Source organism: Ambystoma mexicanum, chromosome 7p (genome assembly GCF_040938575.1).
Source record: "Ambystoma mexicanum isolate Mex_15411 chromosome 7p, UKY_AmexF1_1, whole genome shotgun sequence".
NCBI classification, from domain to species: domain Eukaryota; kingdom Metazoa; phylum Chordata; class Amphibia; order Caudata; family Ambystomatidae; genus Ambystoma; species Ambystoma mexicanum.
This window is the reverse complement of record NC_090939.1, coordinates 604307032-604329263: the sequence shown is the minus strand read 5'-3', so window position 1 is coordinate 604329263 and position 22232 is coordinate 604307032. Positions and strand designations below refer to the sequence as shown.

General features: G+C 44.7%; 1 protein-coding gene across 1 annotated transcript in view; it reads left to right on the top strand.

Annotated features, from left to right (window-relative positions):
• TUBGCP5 (tubulin gamma complex component 5) overlaps positions 1-22232 on the top strand; it is a 1250274-nt gene that overhangs the window by 870255 nt on the left and 357787 nt on the right. Inside the window, exon 19 of the mRNA XM_069636613.1 lies at positions 1340-1518. Coding sequence (XP_069492714.1) covers positions 1340-1518 — 179 coding nt within the window. The remainder of the gene's footprint in view (positions 1-1339; positions 1519-22232) is intronic.

The following is a 22232-nucleotide window of genomic DNA, read 5'->3' as shown; positions in this document are numbered from 1 at the left end:
ACGGGCGCAACACCTCGATATATACTGGCCACAATGTCATGTCCGGTGTGGCGCACGTAGAGGCCTTTGGCAGAGCTACGCTGAGCCCCACGATGGCTGCAAGGTTTCTGAGGCTCTGCTTCGCTGCAGGTGGGATATAATAGATTGGCAATTCGTGGGAGGAACATCCATCAGAAAGAACCTTACCGACAGGTAAGTAATTTGTTCATCACCTGGAAAAAGGTGGGAAATGGGCCTGAGCATACTAAATAAGAACGAACAGGCTTAATCACACCTAGTTGGACAGAAACCAACTCCAGGTTACTATGTGTATAATGTGACATCACTTATAGATTGAATTAGTCAAGAGAACTTTTGCATAAAGTCTGGCAGAGCAGAGACACATGGTGTCACTTTCAAATAGGTAGTTTCTACCATATCCTTTGGCAGAACCAAAAGAAACAGAAATGTTGCCAAAAGGTGACAATGGAACTAACTGGTATAATGGGCACAATGGTGATCGAAAGCCAAGAGATGGCTCTGCTGGGAGTGTGGGGCGATTCATGCTATAAGAAGCATTAGAACAGTTTGACATTGGCTTTGCCTATATTGCAAAAGGGACTTTGCAGTCTTATGGTGAAGCGGATTCACGTCACCATGTCTACATGGAGGGTGGGCATGGACAATGCAATACATCAGGAATTAATGGTATACAAAATACTGTGTGCCTTCAGAATCATTACCAGATTTAGGGGAGGTGGCAGGGCAAAATGGAGATGGACGTCACCTGATGAAGATTTTGAAGAATGGTGGGGGCAAGGGAGGATTTGTCTTGCACAGACTCGGAGCTATTTTCCATAGTTTTACATATCACTCAACCAAAGATTGCATGGTACACAGATGTTTAATTTATAGAGCACTTTGATGAATCACACTTTTCTCATAGGAGGATAGCTATTATTTTATTTGTTTATAATTGCACATATTGAAGGGGTAGCTTTGGGTGGCTGGTTTAGGACCAGCTTCTTGTATTGTAAATGTTTGCAGTTATGTAATTCAACAATATCTGTTCTATACAAAGTATACTATTTGCAATCTACTGTTAGACAATTTTTGTAAAAGTATCAGTAGCAACCCCAATAAAAAGAATATATATCAACATGAAAAGTCAGGGAGTTTCCAAGAGTAAAGATAGTATCGAGAGGCAAAATATTTCTTATAAATTACTCTTCCAAATAGAAATTTTAGGATACAGTTTCAGTATATAAGTGTTAGTAGCACACATGAGTTTAAGACGTATTATCCTGCTGTAAACAATGAACAGTGTACTTTAGCTTTTTTTCTTTTTTCCCTTTGGTAGATCTGATAAATGCTGCTGATCACCCAGATCTCCAAAACGCATCTTTATTCGAACAAGTTTCAGGCTCACGTGTCTTAATTCGGAAAGAACCGATAAAACAACAAATTCATCGAATGCTCCTCCTAAGAACTAAGCTCATGCATTTTGTTAATAGTTTACACACCTATATGATGACAAGGGTTTGTACTTTTATATTATCATTTGTTTGGACCTGCCAACTGAAATGCTGACTGATATGGTTAAAAGTCATCTTTCTACTTATGTGTGGAGGTGGGCAAAGTTGGTGCTGGTGAACAGAAGTGGGCAACATTTACCTTTAATTGGGGATGATGTAATGCTCATTTTGCTGATTTTTTTTTTTTAAGAATATTTGTATTAATTTTTCAATGCTGACGTTTAGAAGGCACAACACCAAAAGAGAGAATGGAGAGCGTAGGATTATAGGCCAACCTGACCTAGCTTGTTAATATGAATCATGAGACCCCTTGCTCCTCTTTCAACACAATATTGTTTCTCTAAATATATGGATCTGGAAAATAAAGCTAGAACAGTGTAAGTATTCGCCAAGGATAAAAAAAGGAAATGGGAAAACAAGAATGAAAAAAATGCATATCAATTTTGAGTGGCAAATCTAATATCCATCTATTTGTATGGATCACGATGAGCAACACAAACATTGGATATTTTAGCTATCTTAGTGAAATGCAGTTTATACTTAGTTGCCCAATTCAGCAAAGTACCTAGTCGGTGACAAATGTACAAAATATGACAACACATTATTCAAGTGAAAAAAGATCTTTAATGGATTGGTCTGGAAAAACCCTCTTCATCCTGATTGATAAAGTCAATGAATGGCACCCCTATTGCCATATATTTTTTAAACTTGTTATGCACAGTGACCACTATTTTTTCCATTGTTACTATCTCCTATATTCTGTGCCACCAGGTGTAATTGTGTGGGGAGTGAGAAAGCTTTCATATTAGTGCTATAGTTAATCCAGTACTGGTCAATATTTATGTATTCAGTGGTCGAAGTGGACAAAAGAAGCAGTGGAACTATGTTCCCTGCTGGCCTGCCACACCTCGAGCAAACCCCATTGCTATGCGCAATCTTGACCCCCTAACATACACCTGCGGTTTAAAGGAATGTTCAGTGCACTGAAGTGCAAGTTTCAACTTCTTCCTGCACTTTTATTTTAAAAGTAAACCATTCCGGAACGGTTTCTTTGTAAAATAAAAGTATAGGAACAGATTTTTTTTTTTTTTAAAGTAGTTGATCACCACTCCCAATGCTCTCACCCACTGCATATAAGTTGGTGTAGACACTGTAATGAATCAGGAGTAAGACTCGGACACAAGGGCATTATGCTAATTGCTATAGCCTTTTATTAACACTAAAATGGGTTGGAAAAAGGCCTTTCTCGCCCTAACACTTCCTCCACGGAACGAAGGATGTCAATTGTCAGAATGCCCAAAAGGAAAAGTTCTTTGTCCGAAATCCTAACCTAAATCCCAATATCTATGGGAACCATGTGATGTACTCCCACTACTCCTAGGTAACCTATCCGAGACAATACTATGTACCACTGTAGGAGTACAATGTAACAATCAAACTTGGCATTCCCAATCACACAACTGAATATTAAAAACACCCTGCTTGATGACACCAAAGCCAAACATTCAGACCCACTTTTTAGAAAAACAAAGCTTTTAATAAGAATCAAACATAATAAAACCAATACACACTCTGGTCTCAACCTCTAGTTGGACAACACAAAGACTACATAAATATATACAAATATCGCAACCTGATATGTGGGGGTTAGCACGTGAGTCTGCTGTCTCACTCCCAGTTTTACAAAGACACAACTGGGTATCTCACTCATTATATAGCATTGTAAATGTATGAGGAAACCCAAAAGAAAAAAAGGGAATTGAGACTGAAACTAAAAAGGTTGAAGAATTGTGGGATGTTTTTATCCATGCATCCAAGCCCTACCTCAAAACTGTGCAGTACTGACATGGAAAACATCATGATGGCCAGAGCTTCCCAGAAAATGCACAGGGAAATGCATGAAGAATAGGCTGCCACTCATTTTTGCCGATGTATGGGCACAGAAGGACACTGCCTAAAACCACCATTGGACTACCCACACAGTAGTCTGAAACCATTGGGAATGGCAATGCTGATTGCCAAAAGCAACCTAGAATTGTGGGGAATTCATTTTTCTAATATCCCAAAAATTGTTGCAGTACCAGTTCTCACCACTATCAGAAAGCCGGCGTTTTAAAACCACCAGACTTTTTAGTGTAAAACTGAATAGATGAACCCAAAGCATGCCAAAGAAAGACTTACTGAGAGGTGGATACAATGTAAAGTTATATTCTGAAGTGACTTGAATGTTCATAACAAGACTGGCTGAGCTGTGGATTTCAGCAGTTTAAGTAAATTTGAACTGAAAGACACTAAAAATCTAATGTTTAAAAGAAATGAGTGACCTACTTTTGAGTGTCACATAGGTTGCAATTGTTTAAATGTCATAGTTTTAAACTTAGAATCAGCATTCTAGCTGCATACGTAAAAATGGTTAATTTTATTTGAATGCAGAAGACTGGGTAACTAAAAGTGACATTAGCTGGGGCCTGGCTTAAGGAACTGAATTCTGCCCACCAGCTACCCCCGACAGGAGATGAGACTTGCACAACAGCTGTGTTCCCAGGCCTAGCTGCCCTTTTGCTGCTCCCACCAAAAGGGATATGACACTTCCCTGATTGAATTTCCTGGGCTCTGCAGGAAATTGAACAAAGCCCTGTCCTGACTCAGGCAAATGTTTTATTATGGGGGCCGTAAAAAGTGGCTTCCTCCTGAAGCAAAGGGGAGGAGCACTGCCTGTGAGAGCAAGCTGGCTTGGCAGAACTGGAAAAACCAGAAATTCAACCTTGTGCTGGGGGAAAACCACACCCCTTTGGGGCCAGAACATAACTCTAAAAAGATGGATCATTCATAGAGCGGACTTGTGAAAATTATTTAAATGATACCATAATTCTTGTGATTTTTCTGCCCACATTTTAAGAGGTTTTTAGAACCGGTGGCATGATCTGGGGGCAAGCTAGCAGTTAAGAGGGTATTACTTAAAATGTATGCATGTTAAAAATCTGACACTTCATCAAGTAATGTCCATACTCCTTGCGCACATGTGTATACATTTGGGGTAATGTCCGATATTGCGAAACCAGTTAAAAAGTGCAAATGTCGCCATTTCTGAATGCAAGCTCCCAGGAAGAGCAGATTTGGACAGGGTATACCTCCTGTCATATGTGATGGGTGCATGTGATTTTAAACAAATGTGTACCTGTGCGAATATGTCTTTTGATCAAATATAGATTGTGTGTAAAGTTGACAGGGGTGGGTTCTCTGTACCATAAACAGACCTCATCATGATGACACTTCATTTCATTCCCCCAATCAAGGGGAAGGGGATGAAGTGGCCAATGACAAGTGGAGAGGGGTAGAGCCTAGTGATGCTGCACACACACCCATTTTCAAAACACATAAAAGCAGACAGTCAGGACAGATAGGTACCTTCAAATCCATTTGCTGCGGGACGCTCTGCCGGGAAAATCCATACTTTACCTCCATCAACCTTCAGAGAGCCAACATAGAGACTTCAAATCTATCAATATCCAGAACCAGAGAGAGAGCAGAGAGACCCAGACCAGACCGCTGTTAGCAGAACCAGAGAGCTGACCCAGATCACTGTGAAGTGCCGAGACCAGACCAGAGTCCAGTCTAAAACCTGACCAGATCCGAGGCGAGGCCCATTTATTTCAAAAATCTATTGTGAGTACCCAGCAGAACTGTGCAGAACCAATCTCTTAGTTAAAATAATCTAATCCAAGCTATTTTAATCTAAGTAGAACTGCCTCCTAACTGTCACCTGTCATTTTCTAGTTGCTAGCTGTCCCTTGTCTTTTTGAACTTTAAAATTTCAAATCTGAAAAACGACCTTTACCATATCGCTCATATCTCTGTGTCCGTCCTAGAGACTTGCAGTAACTTTCATCTGGAAGCTGAGATCCTAGGTTGTCCTAGGACCCCAAAACGATAGTGCTAGTCCTTGTAGTTCCTCTGTAATCGCGAAAAACGCACCCGCGAATTTTACCGCGATTTGAAAATTCCTCCACGTGTGAAAACAGCAGCTTCTTGCTAGAACTGTTATAAAGTCGTTTGCAACCTGCCAATCATCCCTGTATCATTGCTAGAGTGAGCCTGGACTAATATTAACTTGACACCACTCACCCTGAACCTCTAGAGGGAATTAAAAGCATTTTAGCATATTTTTCACTTCATTGCCAGCACATATAAAAGCATTTTGGGCCTGTGTTTCCAACTTCTGTAGTCTAAGCTTGCTGGGGTGAACTGAATTACATTTGATTGCATTTCTGAGAACTGTGTGCTTTCCTTCCATTTCCTTGCGTTGCATAAAGGGGGGAGGGGATTGCCAGAGAAAAGTGATCACATTGTTTTGTTGAAATCATATTGAGTACTTTCTGTATTGCATTTTCATTCAACATTACATCCATCTGAACTTATATAAAGCATTCTCTACCACCTTCTTCTTCTGTTCCTATTCACAAGTGTGCTAGTGCCAGATTCTCCGTTGTTAATCTTTATCATATCAGATTAAGTGTGATATCCCATTATTTATTATAAAGTGTGATATATATATCTATTGTTTAAATTATCAAATAAACCTTTTAAACTTGCAAAACAGAACTACTTCTTGGCTCAGTGAGGTCAGGAGGATTCCAAGAGAGGGGTGTTATATAGGGGTAGTCATCCAGAACGCATAAACTGGACATAAAGATATATCAATAAGGGTTTCCATTCAGTATCCCAGACTAGGCATTGACTTAGCTGTAGTGTTGAATTGAATCCTCTTACAGAATGAACAACTAACATTAGCTAACTATAAATTGGGGGTGAAAAAAGCACGCCAAGAGTACAAAAACTGGTCATTAGTCCAAAAGATAACATGTTTACAACATGACGGAGAAGTAATGCTGCTGTTGGTAAACGAAAACAACTCAAGAAACTTTTGGTCTGTTATTGGTCAATTAGAAACCAACCACAGCGGTACTCTCTGTAATTTGGTTCCAGAAGCAAAATGGGTTGAGTATCTATCTGAAAACTTTGAGAAACTTCGAGCAGATGGAGCTGACATCCAGTTGAACGTCTCCTGGGATTTGCCCTTTGGGCAGGAGGACATCCTGGATATCCTCTACAAATCATCAGTTTCCAGAGCGGCAGGCCCAAACGGGCTCACCTATCAGGTGCTTAAGAACGATCCGGCATTTGGTCCAAAATCCTAAATCATCTGTTCAGAGAAATACTTGGGCAACGCAGGTTTCCTTTATCATGGAAAACAGCTATCATTATACCATTCTTCAAGGGGGGGCGACCGCCTGAATCCAGGGAGTTTTCGCCCGATCGCTCTCCTTGACATAGCAAGATTTTCATGAGCCTCTTAATAAGGGAAGTTACAAGTTGGGTGGAATGTAAAAAATATTCTTTCCCGCAACCAAACAGGGTTTAGACGGGGGCACTCTACTAGTTTAATTGGCCCGGTTCTAAACCTGCTCAGTGCAAACACAAAGATGAAGAATAAATCCCCACTCTATGGGCCCTAGGTGGATCTATCGAAAGCTTTCGACCAGGTCGATAGAGAACATCTTTGGAGAAAAGGAGTTGGGGATTCCAGAGGGGTTACTTGCAATACTGATCGATCTCCATAAGGACACCACAATGAGAGTTCGTTTAGACGAGCAAGGACACCTCTTGGACCCAATTTTAACTAGGAGAGGAGTCAGACAGGGTTGCCTAGGAGCACCCCTGTTTTTTCAATTTGTACCTGGACGACTTGGGAGTTGTCCTAGAATCATCTGCGTTGGCCAGTCCTGTGCTGAATGGCAGGAGGATCCATTGGCTGGCCTACGCAGATGATATTGTCTTGCTGGATAATACAGCAATAGGATTGCAGCGTCTGCTATTAAAGCTGGGAAAATATGCCAGAGAAAATGGCTCGTCAGTCAAATCAAGGATCCTATTTTTAAAGCATGTTCAGAAAAAGATACCATAGTCGAACTGGGTCCTGGACACTCGTATAATCCCGCGGGTTGAAGATTTGATATACTTGGGGGTACATAGAAGTAGAGGTGAAGCTTTACAACTTATTCCCCAGATGAAAAAGATCTATAGCAAATACTGTAGGTTTTCGATTGTGCCCCTGATTAAATTCTACAGGGCAAAGGTAATTCCTGTAATTCTTTACGGCCTAGAGGCTAAACCTTTGAGCTGAATATAGACTGGGACAAATTTGAGGCTCTAATATGGAAAAAAGTTTTGGGCCTCCCGATGAGTATTCCATCCTGGAATTTGAGATTCAAATTGGGCTTGAATTCACTGGTATCCTTTGTAAACTGGAAGTTTATTTCACTTTACCAGCAGATTAGAACTGCAACATAACACACTATACAGTGACATCAAAGCCCATCTTGAATCTCGAGATTTCAGGTCCTGGATGACTTGGAACTAAGAGCCAAGGAATTCCTTGAATAGATAGACTTGAATCTGGAGACCCTGATCAACATCCCTCAAAGTTAAAACAGCTGGGAAACTAAGCGATTGGATAGACACAATCGCAAAAGTTAGAAATGCAACATCTCCAAACCTTTTTCAATCAGTTGACAAATAATTGGGGTGCCTCTCGAGATATCTGATAAGATTTCCAGATAGACAGGTTAGATCCAACTTCCTCAGGGCAAGGTTAAACCTTCTGCCAACAGGGGAAGTCCTGGCCAAAGGAAATCAAGAAGGAGCAGCGCTGAAACTGTGCCGGGAATGTGCGACCCATTCTCAAATCAAACGTTGAGAGACGTATTAATGGAATGCGAAGGAGCCTGGAGTTTACGGTTGACCCATTTTAGAAAATATGTAAGGAACGAAGAGGGGCTGATCTCTGAATCCTTTTGTTATACAATAATATCTGGACATGAAACGTTTCTGACATTTACTGTTGTGCAATTACTAAAAGAAAACGGGGTTGTTTAATAAGGTTTGCTTATTTGTTTTCTGGTATGGACTTTTTTTAAGGTATGAGCAAATAGATAAAATGATTTGAATGTAGTGAACACTTTTAAGTTGAATCTGTATCTGTTAGTAATATGACTATGAAGGTATTTGTGGTAATTGATTACCATTTATGAATTGTAAATTTGATCCTAATTTTGCAAAGGTTACATAAATCGTATACAAGAAAAAAAAGTAAATGTATGTTCGTCTTCCACATCTTGTTCTACTCAATTTTCATACAACTGAAACACTTATTGTGCTTCATACATCAACAATTGTTTATACAGTTGTATTGCTATGTTCTGTTTGCATCAGAGCATACTCTACTGTTGTACTGCTCCTGCCTTTACCTACACACTGATGATGCCATCAATTGACATCATGTAAAAGGTTTGAAACTTGAAACAAAAAAACTTCAACCCTGCTGTGTTTTGGCTCAGTGATTTCTAAGGTCTCTCCAACAACATGGCTAGCGGCCTCTCCTCTTGTTATCGAGAGTTCATCAGGACAATACAAAGAACACTGTATCCCCTTCTTTGTTCTCTTATGCTTCTTAAGCAGCTGTCTTTTTTCTTAGAATATAATACGAACTTTAACACTGCAACTTTGAAAAATGCCTGCAATCAAGCACAAATAGGATGTATTAATTTAGTGACTAAAATGGAACTCATGATAATCATCGCTGTGTTCCCTTCACCAAAGAAAAGGAATGCCACTTACTCAGAACCCTTTACTGGCTCTATTTCTGGACCAAATCCAATTCAAGGACTTTTAAATTCTAGTGTGTTCTTCTTTCATGTTAGCAAGCCACATGGCTAGACGGACGTTAAATAGATTCCACATCCTGAATATATGAAAGAAAAATGCTTAATGTACTGCTTGATTGCATCATTTGCTTCTAGCTGCTACATTAGTTGGTCAGCGTGCAAAGAACCATTATTACTCTAAATTAATTGAGAAATATATCACTTAAAACAGGAGCATGCCGTTAGACCAGCTCACTCTCTTCTTCTTTGGTCATTCATTGATCCACACACTTCTACTCGCTGAGCTGGCGTGCTTGCTCAAAAATGTCACTTTTTGTGTTGCAAAAAAATATATATATTGTAAGTGTGCTTTCTCGTTCCAGTCTTATTGCTACTAAAACAGTGTCTCAGGCTGACCACCTCTGCAGCACTGCTATTGCCCCTGGCCTGGAGATAAATGGTAGTATCCCGGATATACATTGTTTGTTTCTAGCTGTCGCCGGTGGCAGAGGTACTGCGGAAATGTAAGCAGTCCATGTGTTCCCTGAGGCAGCCAATCACTGTGGATACCTAAAGGCATGCTGCCACTCGCACTATTAATGAAAGAGCGAGCAGTGCAGGAGAACACTGTACTGTCGATGCTCAACTAAATACTTGTGTCTGGATCCAGTGTGCGTGAGTGTATCACTATTCTGAGCCCCTTCTGTGGTCTCCGTCCTGTAAGTGCGTGCTGCCCAAAGCCATTAAACAAATAAGTGTGTCCCATACAGAGCGCTTAGAACGCTTTATTATTACTATGAAACAATGAGTCCATCAGGGCTACTTCTAGCTACTCATGACTATTCAGATGATGGGAAACAGAGGCCTGGCGCATAACTGGGACCCCTTACCTGTAACACCAGTGAAACCCGGCGCAGCATTGCTCCTATGCCTGCCTCGGCAAATGCTAGGCATTGCTGTTCTCCATGACAACTGATAACCCTCACGCGGACGCGGACCTCGTTACCTAAGTAACGTAGACCCCGCCCGGCCCGGGTATTGCTGATCCTAAAAGATGCTTGGCAGTGTATCGGCCATCTTGTGGATGGTCTGAAAGACTCTTACATCTCAAACCTATGATAACGTGAAAAGGGGTATAGACTCTCAAATGAGCAATCGTGGTTCTCTCCAAAGATTCAACACAAAGTTTCAAAGTGAAAAGGTGCAAAAGGAAACAAGTAATCAAAGTCTCACAGTGCTCGGGAGGTGATGGGACAGGTCCTCCCTTCCCCTGAGTTTCTCAGCACAAGCACAGTTCTTTTCCTCACAGATTTACACTTTTCCAGTTCAGGGGGTATGGTTCCCTTCCCCTGAATTTCTCGCACTCAAGAGCCACCCTGTTGCTCCTTGCCTTCACAGTTCAAACACAACTTCTGTCCAGGGGGTATTGCTCCCTTACCCTGGAGTTTCCAGATTGTCAAGAGCTTGCTTCCCTCAATTCTCATACATTTCTTATGATTGAGTGCAGGTCCCAGGCTCGCACTTACACTGCCTGGTATACTCTCCTGCCAGGGATTTCCCATTATCCCAACACTTTTCTTTCATCTCCTCATGCCTGCTGTTTTTTGACTCAGTGTCCCTTTCAGTTTGGCAACGGGTCTCAAACCCTTTCTTATTCACTTTCAACTTTCCCCAGTAATGTCCCGGGGGCCCTACTTAACTATTTGGTTCTCCCCAATGTTCATATACTGTTTCTTTGAGCATGCAGCATAACCATTCAAGTGCCCTGGTGTCCCAGTCCCTCTGTGTGGGCTCACCAGTTCCCAGCGGCAGCTTCGGTATCTTTTGCGTCCTCCGACTCGGTCTGCAGCCTGCTGTCGGGTCTGGCAAATGCTTCGCTTGCCCTTCATTCTCCAGCACGCCTCCATCTTATTCTGGCAGCTCTACCAGCGTCTCGGCAGCAGACCTCTGTCTCTTGGGCTACTCACAACAACGTCCCCAGCCTCTTCCTGACTCCACAATCATGGCTGTTTCCTCCGACTATCCCGACCAGCGAGCAGTGAACTGTGCTCAGTCGCGCTTTCGCTCTTTCCAGCTTCTCGCTCCTCTCCACTGGAACACTCTTCCTCTTTCCCTTCCATCTATTACTGTCTTTTCTCTTTTTAAGGTCTCCTTAAAAAATCATCTTCTCTTTCCTTGACTGTCTGCTTTCAGAATCGATATTTGAACCCCCTCACCCTTTCATTTTTTTGTACTGTTTTAAAAGTCAGTGCTTTGGAAAAAGCGCTATATAAGCTCTAATAAAATACATAAAATACAGTGAGTCTCCTTCCCTCTTGGCACTTCCTGTTTTTAAACACTGTGCCACCTTCTGGTTTCAATAAATAACTAGAGCGTGTCTCTGGTTCCGTGCTCCATATTGCTCCCCTGCTCTTCTTCGTCCCAGTCTTTTCGTAAGGGGATTGGAAAAAAGCCTTACAGTTATCACTAAGTGGATAGATTGGTTCTATATTGCAGTATGCCAAATGGACTGGGGAACTTAGGGAGTGGGTATCATAGCTTGAGTGGTAAGGGGAATTCCAAGTACCTTCTAGTGAGTCTCCTTCCCTCCCCTGAGGATTACCTCTCCCCATACGATCCTCCTTTAGGCAGCCAACCCCAGGGTTGGTATCAGTTAAGGGCTGCCCTTCCCAAGCCATATGGGAAGAGGGTTTCCTTTGGCAGGGAGTGTTGACATCACCAGAATCCCCACAACACTATCGTGTTTGTTTTACCTGGGTCGCTTAGTAATATTGGGAAATTATGTTCGGGGATAGTGTTTGCAGTAATAACCTTAATTTGGAGTAAAACATGTTCCCAAAAGGTTTGAATCTTTGGTATTCCCACCAGATGTGAATTAATATAGTCCTAAGAGAACAACACTGCTAACATATGGCCCCACAGATCCTGCCGTATTTGCTGTCCTTGGCCAAAGCCTGTCTGGCACACACCTCCATCAAAGTACATCTGGCGGCTATCTCCCGCTACACCAGGTCACCAGGAAGATCTTCACTTTTGTTCCACCGACTCGTCAAGGAGTTTCTCCACTGACGTTTCAGATCTTTTCCGATCCGGCCCCAGCGTGGGAACTTAACGTGGTTCTGACGAGGCACATGGGGCCTCTGCATCAGGCCCGCTCAAGTTTATGTTGTGGAAACGGCTTTCCTTGTGGCCATCACCTCTGCCAGAAGGGTAGGTGAGATCTAGGCCCGATCATCCAAGCAACCATGCCTGACTTTTGACGAATCCAGGGTGGTGCTGCAAGCGCACCCCTCCTTCATGCCAAAGGTTCCGTCGGAATTCCACCTCAACAAGCCTTTGGTGTTGCCTGTTTTTTTTCCTGAAACCTTCGTCACCGGCGGAAAGGGCCTTGCACTCGCTGGACGTTGCTCGTGCCTTGAAGTTAGAGTTAAGAGTTTTCAGAAGACTTTTTTTTTTAAACCATTTTTATTGGGTTTTATAATAATAACTTACAGACTTGCTTAAGAATGTACATCACATTTCACATTAAGCCATGAACGTCTGTAGCCTCGCACCCACCTAACTCCCCCACCCCTTCCCGGCTTGCGTCACATTCAGTGGTTACTTCCCTTACGACTTTATTCTTTAACGGCCACACTAGCCGTCCCTACCTCATGTATAAGTGTGTTCTCCTTGTCAGTAGTACCTCGCTCAGTAGTGGCCAAATCCACTATCAAGTGTCTCCAAGCATCCACCCCACTCTTGCCTTGTTCTGTGTCCCAGCCCACTGCTTCCTGCCATACCACGGTCTCTGTTTGCCCACTTTATCAGATCTGGCCACCATACCTGTACCACCGGCCTACCTCGTGCCTTCCATCCCATCGCTATGCTGCGTTTCGCAAGTATATATGCCAAGTCTTTAAGTTTATTCACATTCCTTGCTCTTTCGGGTCTTGTGAAACCTCCCAGTAAACAGGCTAGAAGGGATTCAGTGTCCAGGTTAATATCCGCCCGTGCCAAGGCTTGGTTTGCTTCTCCCCAGAACCTTCTGATCTCTGTGCAGGCCCAGAACATATGAACCCGATCTGCATTTACCTCTCCGCACTTTGCGCATGATTGTGTTGCTGCTCAGCTATTCTGTTCGGGGTCAGGTATGCTCTATGTGTCACGTATAATTGGATCAATTGTAAACGTGCATTCCGGGACACCTTTTTGTAATATGCCAGAGCTCTAGTCCACATTGTTTCTGATATTGGTTCCTGTAAGTCCACCTCCCAGCTTTGCTTTGTCTGCGCTAGTGCAACCCCACCTTGGACATCAATAGCTCGTATATCCTTGAGACCTCATGACCTCCTTCTGATATATCATAGAATGTCTCTTTCGTCTCATCCACCTGCAGGGGCGCCTCGGCCTCAGGCCATCTGTCTGAGATTCCTTAGAAGGCGGGAATACATGAGGTGTTGCCCTCGGTTCACGCCAGTGTCTTCTGCTAGTTCCCCAAACTACCTGGGTAACCCTTCTTTTGTTACATATCCTACTGTTGCCACTCCCCGTGGTTCCCAGTACTTCCGCACACTTAGTCTCAGCTGCTCGTCCACCCCTTCCAGTGCCACTAGCGGGATCTGCGGGGAGTACGGTGTGGTGTTGCCCTGCCACATTACGTGCCCTAGTTTCAGCAGCGAGGGCAGCCGAGTTGCACCAGGGACTGTTAACCATATCACTGCCTTCAAAAAGAACAGAGCACTGACCGCTTGCAGCAATCGTGATTCTGTAGTTTGCTCATCAGACAGCCATTTGTCCACAAATTGTAACTGACTTGCAACAAAATATACTTCAAAATTAGTCACCTTTATTCCTCCTTGTTCATACATGTTCTGTAGTTTCCATAATGCCACCCTGCATCTCGAATTATGCCATAGGAAGCTCCTACAAACCCCATTCAGCCTCTTGAAAAACGTTTTCGGTATTGCATACGGGACATTTGCGAATAAATTGAGGAGTCTCTGCAGCACCACCATCTTCAGTAATACCACCCGCCCCATCATGGACAGCGGCAATCTGGTCCAAAAAGACATGGAGTTTTCAATTTTGCCTACTGCTCGCACTGTGTTCTCTCTTAGGATCATGATATATGTCCATCCCCAAGTATCTGTGTGTCTGTCTCCCATTTTATTGGGAGCACCGGCAAGATGTGCACAGGCTTCCCAGCGTATCCCCCTAGAGGGAACAGACTCGACTTCTGTGTGTTGTGTTGAAGAGGCTGCATATCGCTCCAGCACATCCAGGATGTACTGCAAGTTTGTCTCGGGATGCTGCAAGTACAAGAGCATATCATCTGCGTACAATGAAATTAGATGCCGCCCCCCCACCCTCGGTGTGACTATGCCATCCTCTCCATACTCTTCTTTTAAATAGACTGCTACTGGCTCCAGCACTAAAATGAAAAGCATTGGGGACCATGGACATCCCTGCCTCGTGCCTTTGCTCAACTGCCATTGTTTCGAGATGTCGTGCCCGTTTTAACCCTCGCTATCGGTTCAGTGTACAGCAACTTCATCTACTTAATGTACGTGGGACCAAAACCGAGCCTCTCAAGCACTGCTAATAGCCACAGCCACCTGACTGAGTCAAACGCCTTAACTGCATCAAGCGACGCTACAGCCAAATGTTGAGTATCTCCTTGGGTGCTGTCTATTATGTGGTGCAATCTTCTCAAGTTATTTGTGACATTTCTGTGTGGGACATATCCTGTTTGGTCTGAATGTATGAGCTTGACGATGGCTGGATTCAGCCTGTTTGCCATTACAGCTGTAAGGATCTTCCCATCTTGATTCAATAATGAGAGGGCCCCATATGAGCTGCATTTTGTGGCTGGTTTGTTTGGTTAAAGACCCCGGCAACCTGCCTATGTTCAGCGCTTCGTTTAGCATTGCTAACAACAGAGCTAGGACTTCCACTCTATATTCTTTATAGAATTCACTAGGGAGCCCATCTGCTCCTGGGACTTTACTGGTCGGTAGTTCCTTTAATCACATACTCCAGTTCTTCTATGGTGATAATGCTTTCTAGATTTTTTTTCTCATCCGTGTTTAGCCTTGGGAGTCTAATCTCTGACAATGCATCTTCTATCTCCGACATGTTACTCTCTGCGGTTTCCGCATACAACTGCTTATAATTCTCATAAAAATATTCATTCACCCCATTTTGCATCTCGCGCAATACACCATCTCTCCCTACAATTGCTCTAATTGTCTCCCGCTTACTCTCATTTCTGCAAAGCCAGGCTAACGGGTGCCATGGTTTAGCACCTTCTGCATGCTGTCTCCACATATTTTCTGAAGCTCTGTTTGCATAGTCTGTCCCAGTGCTCTCGATGTTCTTGCTGCAGGCGCGACACCTCCTTCGCCTCCTCTAGGGACCTAGCTCCTGTTCTCTCTATGGCTTCCAGTCTATCTTCTGCCTTCTGTAGATCCCTTGTAACAGCCTCTTGCATCCCTTTTGACTTTGCTATAGCCGCCCCTCTCACCACTAGTTAAAGGCCTCCCACAGTGTACCCGCAGAGTCCACACTGCCTGTATTGTTCTCAATATTCCTTCACCTCCTGCCGTAGATGTTCTCGAAACCCTGTATCCTTAAGTGCCTCGACCCTCAGTCTCCATGTCGGGATCCTAGCTTGGAGGGGAGGAGGAGGAACTGCCATGTGACCATCAAAGGGGCCATGGTCTAAGAGGACTCTAGCTTTATATTCAGCTGTTATGAACTCTCCCAAAGCTTCTTCCCCCGCAAACGCACACAATCTAACCTCGTATAGAGGTTCTTGGGAGCTGTGCATTGAGAGTATACTCTGCTCAGCAGACATATGGTCCTCCATACGTCAGCTAACTGGAATGCATGTAATAGCATGCTTAGAGCATTTGCGGTAGGGGTTGGATGAGTGAATTTGTCATCCGATCTATCCATTATTGGGTCTAACGTACAGTTAAAATCACCTCCCCATATAAATGTACTATCCCTGTGCAAACCTAACTTGGGATACATGGATCTAAAGTAGGTTGCAGTATCTTCATTCCAAGCATACGTGTTAACGACACATAGTTCCCTGTTTTCCACCATTCCCCGTAACACTATCATCCTGCCCTCTGTGTCCAGAAAGGTCTGAAGGACCTTGAATGGGACTGACAGTGCCACCCATATTAGGACCCCTCTGGCATATGCTGAATATGTAGACCCCAAGGTTACCCCCTCCCCATTTCCGTGCCAATATTTCTTGCCTTTCCTTAGTGGTTTCCTGCAGGAGAGCTATATCAATTTTTTGACGTTTCAAATATGCCATTACTCTATTTCTCTTAATGTAGCGGTTTAGACCCCTGACGTTCCAGGTTACTAGCTTAAGTTCTCCCATCCCGTCCGATGGTTCCCATTCTCACCACCCACCCGTCGTGATCACTATTCCACTTCTGTGCATATCTGTAAGCCAACTCCCCTCTAACTACCCCAACTCCCAGCTCTGCATTAAGTGCTCAGGCATCCCTGCGCCTCACCCCTACCTCAGGTACCAACCGGGGTACAGGGTGCAGCAGTAGGATACACAACTACTAGTATCCTAACTACACTAATCTAGTATGGGGTATAGGCTGATTTCTCCTTGTGCAGCCCTCATGAGGACCAGCACCTATGGTTCCTGCTTAATAAACATTCTAGTAGCAGCATTTACGACTTTCCATTTTGCAATTTAGCCCAGTAATGTCTTATGGACAAGTGTCCGCATAATTACACATTGGTTAGGCGTTACCCTCCAGTTCGTCATTTTTGCCACATGCCTGATCATCCGCTCCGTCTGTCAGGTTCGCTTCATCCATCCACTTACTCGCTTCTTCTGGGGTCTCAAAGAAGATAGCCCTGCTTTTGTGTAGGACTTTCAATCTGGCGGGATACAGTAGCATGTATTTAATATTCGCACTGCGCAATCTCCTCTTGACAGCCGTATAGCTCATCCTCTGCTTTTGCACCAGGAAAGTATAGTCTGGGTATGGCGTGATGTCAGCCGAGGCTCTTCTGATCGTGCCTCCCTTGCGAAAATGTTCAAGGATTTTCTATCTATCTTTATAGTTGAGTATACAGGCTATTATTGGCCGAGGTTGAGCTCCGGGTGGCGGCCTTCTTACCAGAGCTCAATGTGCTCACTCGACTGTGAAGCCCTACGCGAGGACCCCTGGACCTATTTCTTGCAGCAGCATAGTCTCAATAAAGTCTGTTGGATTGGCGCCTTCCTCTCCTTCTGGGAGCCCAATAATATGCACATTATTTTTCCTAGCTCGTCCCTCTGCTTCCTCCAACTTGCTTTCCAAGTTCCGTATTTGTTGTTGCAACACTGAAACTTCCTTGATGTTTTATTTGCAGTCTTCCTTATTTATTTGCACCTCCTTCAACGTGCATGTACGTCTGCCAACGGCCGCATATCCTGTCTCAGAAGGTTTACATCGATACTGATTGCGTCTATCTTGAATTCCAACGAGGCTTTCAACGTTGCTATGGCTTCCAAGATTTTTTTATCTCCGTCCGCGGGAGTTTCTGTTCCTTGGGTCTCTGGCGCCATAGTCTTCATGGTGTTCGATGCTTGAGCCAGCTTTGCAAATGTGTCTATGGAGGACTGTCTACCTTTGTTTTCATTTGCTTTAGATGACATGACTGCCCCAGATGGTGTCACTGTGTTCCTTGACTTCTCAGTGTACCTGGGCGCTATTGCACCCTCGGGGGCACATGACAAGGGTCTTCCTTGTAATTTGCTCAGGTTTTGCTGATGTTTCGTACCTGCGCCTTTGACTCACGGTCCATGGCATTTTGTCTGGCTTTTTACCCCGTCTGGGCACTACGTTGGCACAGTCACGGTGTCTCCTATCGCAAACTGCACCTCGGCATGCTCTATCTTTTTGCTCAATGCTTCTCATGGTGCCATCGCTCATTTGCGCTCTCTCTAATGCCAGTATGTGTCTTCTCCAGCCCAGGATTCTAGTCCTTCAGGGGGAGCCTGTTGTCATCATCTGTTCTTGCTCACCACACTTCTCTCGCTGGTCGACGTGTCTATCTCTGGGGCGTTCACTACCACTATCTGTTTGACACATGCCTGCCGACACACATTCAATTCCTGCACTCCTGGCTTTTAGGGAGAATTCTCTGTAAAGGCTAATTTCCCAAACCTAGTGAGTCCCCCAGCAGCTTTGCTGGATTTTTGGGGTTTATTTTTTTCTCCTGCTAAGAGTGAGACTCTTTTTCTCCCACTCTTAGGCATGATTTGAGAATGTCCTTTGACTTTGTAATGTGTTTTATGGGCTATGGGGTCTTTTACTCCATAGGGCTTCATGTGTTTTTGGTAAGTGTGTTACACAGCACCCTCAGTGCAGTAACACAGGGGTGTCATAGTGACCCCCAAACATAGACGCCATACCCTGGGACTGACTACTGTCTCGCAGGGCATGTAAAGTCACCATTGACTTTACTAGTCTTAAATTGTGAACAGAACCAACTGTCATGATCACTGCTTCCAAGGAGCCAGGACCAGCCCAACGTCCTTGGAAGCAGGCCCCTAACCCTAATCCTAGGCACCAGCCGGTCCCCACGGGGACCTTTTGGACCTTGTCCTGGCGCCGGTGGCACCAGGCTCATCAGAATCATCGGTCCCGGCACTGGAAGCGCCGGGCTCATAATATGTGTGCAGATGTTTGGGTGGACTTACCTGCAGCAGACCATGCTGCTTACTTACCAGCCACTTAGAAGTCCTCTGTAAACAGGAACTACTTTCTTACCTGGGTGGGGCAGCTCCATTCCCTGGATTCAGCATGGGGAAAGCTTCTGGAACTGGAACTCTTTTCTTACCTAGGCGGGCCGTGGAGGAAGACGCCTCATCACTCCAAGGCTATTTAAACCACACCCGATGGATGAAACTTGCTTCGCGTTATTCTGCATCTGCAGCAGAACGCTCACTGAGTCTGTTCCAGCCTTTCTTCCTCAATCTGCAAGAATCATACTCACCATTCCTGTATCCAGTCGACAGCAGCATCTGCAGAGACAAGAAACAGCAGGTTAGCAAGGCAGTCTTAACTCGCAGTGCTTACTCACCTGATCCTTCGGCTGCGGTCATTTCGGCACGCTGTACTTTCGCCTGCGAAGACAAAAGCATTGTCATTACTTACCGGCACTCCGTGAACTCTGGAATTCTTCACGCTGCATCGCCACCTGCGGAGATAAAAGCATCGTATTTACCTACGGGCCTTCCGCGGACTCCGGCGCTGCAAACAAGCTTCTGAAAGACAAAAGAAGAGACATTAGACGGGTATTTACTTACGCCCCTCGCGCTCTTCACAATAGAACGCCTGCAAATACTCCGGTGCCTCTTCAGCACGAACTACGCTGCAAGGGAAAGAACAGCTAGAGTGCTTGCATTTACTCACGCATTTCCAGGCGCTTTATTTCATCTTCCTCACGAGTCCTGCAAGCAAAAGGGGAGAAAAGCATCATACGAAGTCCTGTTCAATGTTAACGTGCCTTGCACCTAAAGACTCTAAAGACTATAAAGACTAAAAAGGTGTCTGGAATCTCACCACTCGTGCGATTAACGACGGTAAAGGTCCTCTGAGTCCAAGAGGCCTATGTTTCACCAGTGAAGGAACTGGCAACAGCGCCCTGCATCAGACGCAGATGGAGAGTCCAGCATTCACCTATCTAAGGTGAGCACGTTGACCTGGGGGCTCTACGGAGAAGCTTGGGAGAGAGAGGAAGAGAGACATTAAACAACCCAGACCATTAACCCCTATATTCTTTCATCTGCAGAAACCTCACCCTACGAGTCCGTCACACAGTGCGAAGAGCTTCAACCTCAGAAGCCCATCGAGTCCTGCACATCACCTTTCGAGTCACAGACACCTTCCTGCCACGACCTGCGCCTCCGTGGGAATCAGGTGAGCGTTACACCAGTACAAACCATCATATTGTGGAAGTACTGGTAGGGGTAATTCGATTGCCCCTGGGTCGGTTTTTCAAGGGGGCACTGTCCAATCCCCCCCTTGTCGAGTTTCTGGTTGGTGGCAGTGGTTACCACTAGAAATATTCCACCAGAATATTTCCTATGGGATTTTCCCATTCATTTTAAATGCACCACTTTTTTGGTGCAATGTTAAAGATACAGCGGGGTTATTTATTTAATATTTATTCCCCGGTTGGGTCTTTTTGCCAGGACTCGGTTTTAAAATGGCGTTTGTGTACGCCTCTGTAACTCCAACCCAAGTCGAGCCCTTTGTTCCACTTTTGGCGGGATTCTGCACAGAAGCCTCCAAAAGGGGTGCCACTCTGTCTGGGTCTACAGGATGTGTGAGAGGGGGAAATAGGCACCCTTGACTGAGTTGCCTCGGCAACTCAAGTCACACTCTTGTGTGATTGGCCCAGTAGTGAGCCGCCCGGCTCATCACTTAGCATGTTTGAGTGACAGCTAGGACTGATGAATGGGGGTTTTCTGCATAAAAGCAGGGCTTTGGGGACTGGAACTTCAGAAGTCGCCACAGGACCTAAAGAATCCGAAGAGGGGGAAGCTGAGCCGACCTGCAACGACGACACCACCGGTGGAGCCCTGCTGAACCGAACTCCCCACTTCCCAACGACAGAGAAGATCTTCTTCGAGGAGAGTCTTCTTCCTTTGAGCTGGTGGGGTTAACCAGTTCGCCTTCCAGGACGTCTCATGGTCGAATTGCCCGTGCCAAGCACCCTGGCAACCGGATAGCCATGCTCACCACTGACCGCGAATAAAAGGGTCGCACCTTTTAATCGAGTACTCCGCGGCTGAATTCTTCCCTGGCAGTGCAACGACCTTCAGCTTTCCTCCACGTCGAGATCCTCTCTTCCTCTAGATGAAGCCAAGACTTGCACCCGCTGCCAGGAACAACTGCCCCAGCTGGAGCTTTCTAACCACTTTAAGGTACTGTGTCCTGCCTGGCCTTCCTTGCAACGGACCGTCCAAGGTGTCCCGTAAATCCTTGACCTTCGAACTGGGTTGGCCTCCAGACCTGTTAACTAACTTTTCTGAACTATCTACAGAGACTTTTAAAGTGTACTTCAACTATGTGATCTTGGGCACATTCCGCCTTGCTCTCTCCAAGAGTGGGCCTGGCCTATGAACTTTTTGCTCTACAGTAGACCCTGCCTTTTCTAACTATCTGTGGTTACTTAAGTGTTGGTACTGTGCTATCTCCTTCCTCTGCCTTTTCTCTCCCTTTGTAAACAAATTATTGGAGTGTCATCTTGTTTAAGCGCTCACCTCTGTGTTGATAATAAGTGGTGTTCTTTTCCTAAGACTTGTCGAATAATTAATCAGGGAGGTGTATATACTTCTAATGACTGTGTTTGAACTTGCTTGACATATTAGTGCCAGTGTATTTTTACAAGTGTGTTTTTAAATAAATAATGATATACTTTTATACCAAAGCTCTGGTCAGTGTTTGCTTGTGCTACTGTATTTTTAGCCCTATTGTGTATACTCTATATACTGCCTAACTCTTCTTGAGAGAAGTCTGACTGCTCAGCCACAGCTACCAGGTAAATCTGGGTGGTACAGACTGCTACCAATTGGGTTTAATGCTAACACCTGTAGTCTTAACCTTTTTGCAGTGGTCCCTAAGGGAACTGCACAGGTTTCTGCCTATCACTGACCCATCATTTGTGCTCATTTGTTTGTTTGCTCCTCTGACTGAGCCTCACGCCAGTTTAATCTTGTTGCCCCTACCAGTCCTCCAGTGCGCCGTGGGGTGCGTTACCTATCATCCGAAGCTATCCACTAAAGTGTCTACTTGAAGTCAGCTCTAGTAGACCCCAGTCTCCAGTCCTCACTAAGGGGCTTTTTATTGCCCGCTGTACTTTCTGTTGCACTAGTATTCAGTGTGCACGCATCCACTCCAGGGCCAATGCACACTCCCAGTCTCTCACCAGTGTTCCATTTGTCCCTGTCTTTTATCTTGGGTTGGTTCGTGCCAGTACTCTCCTCCTCACACAG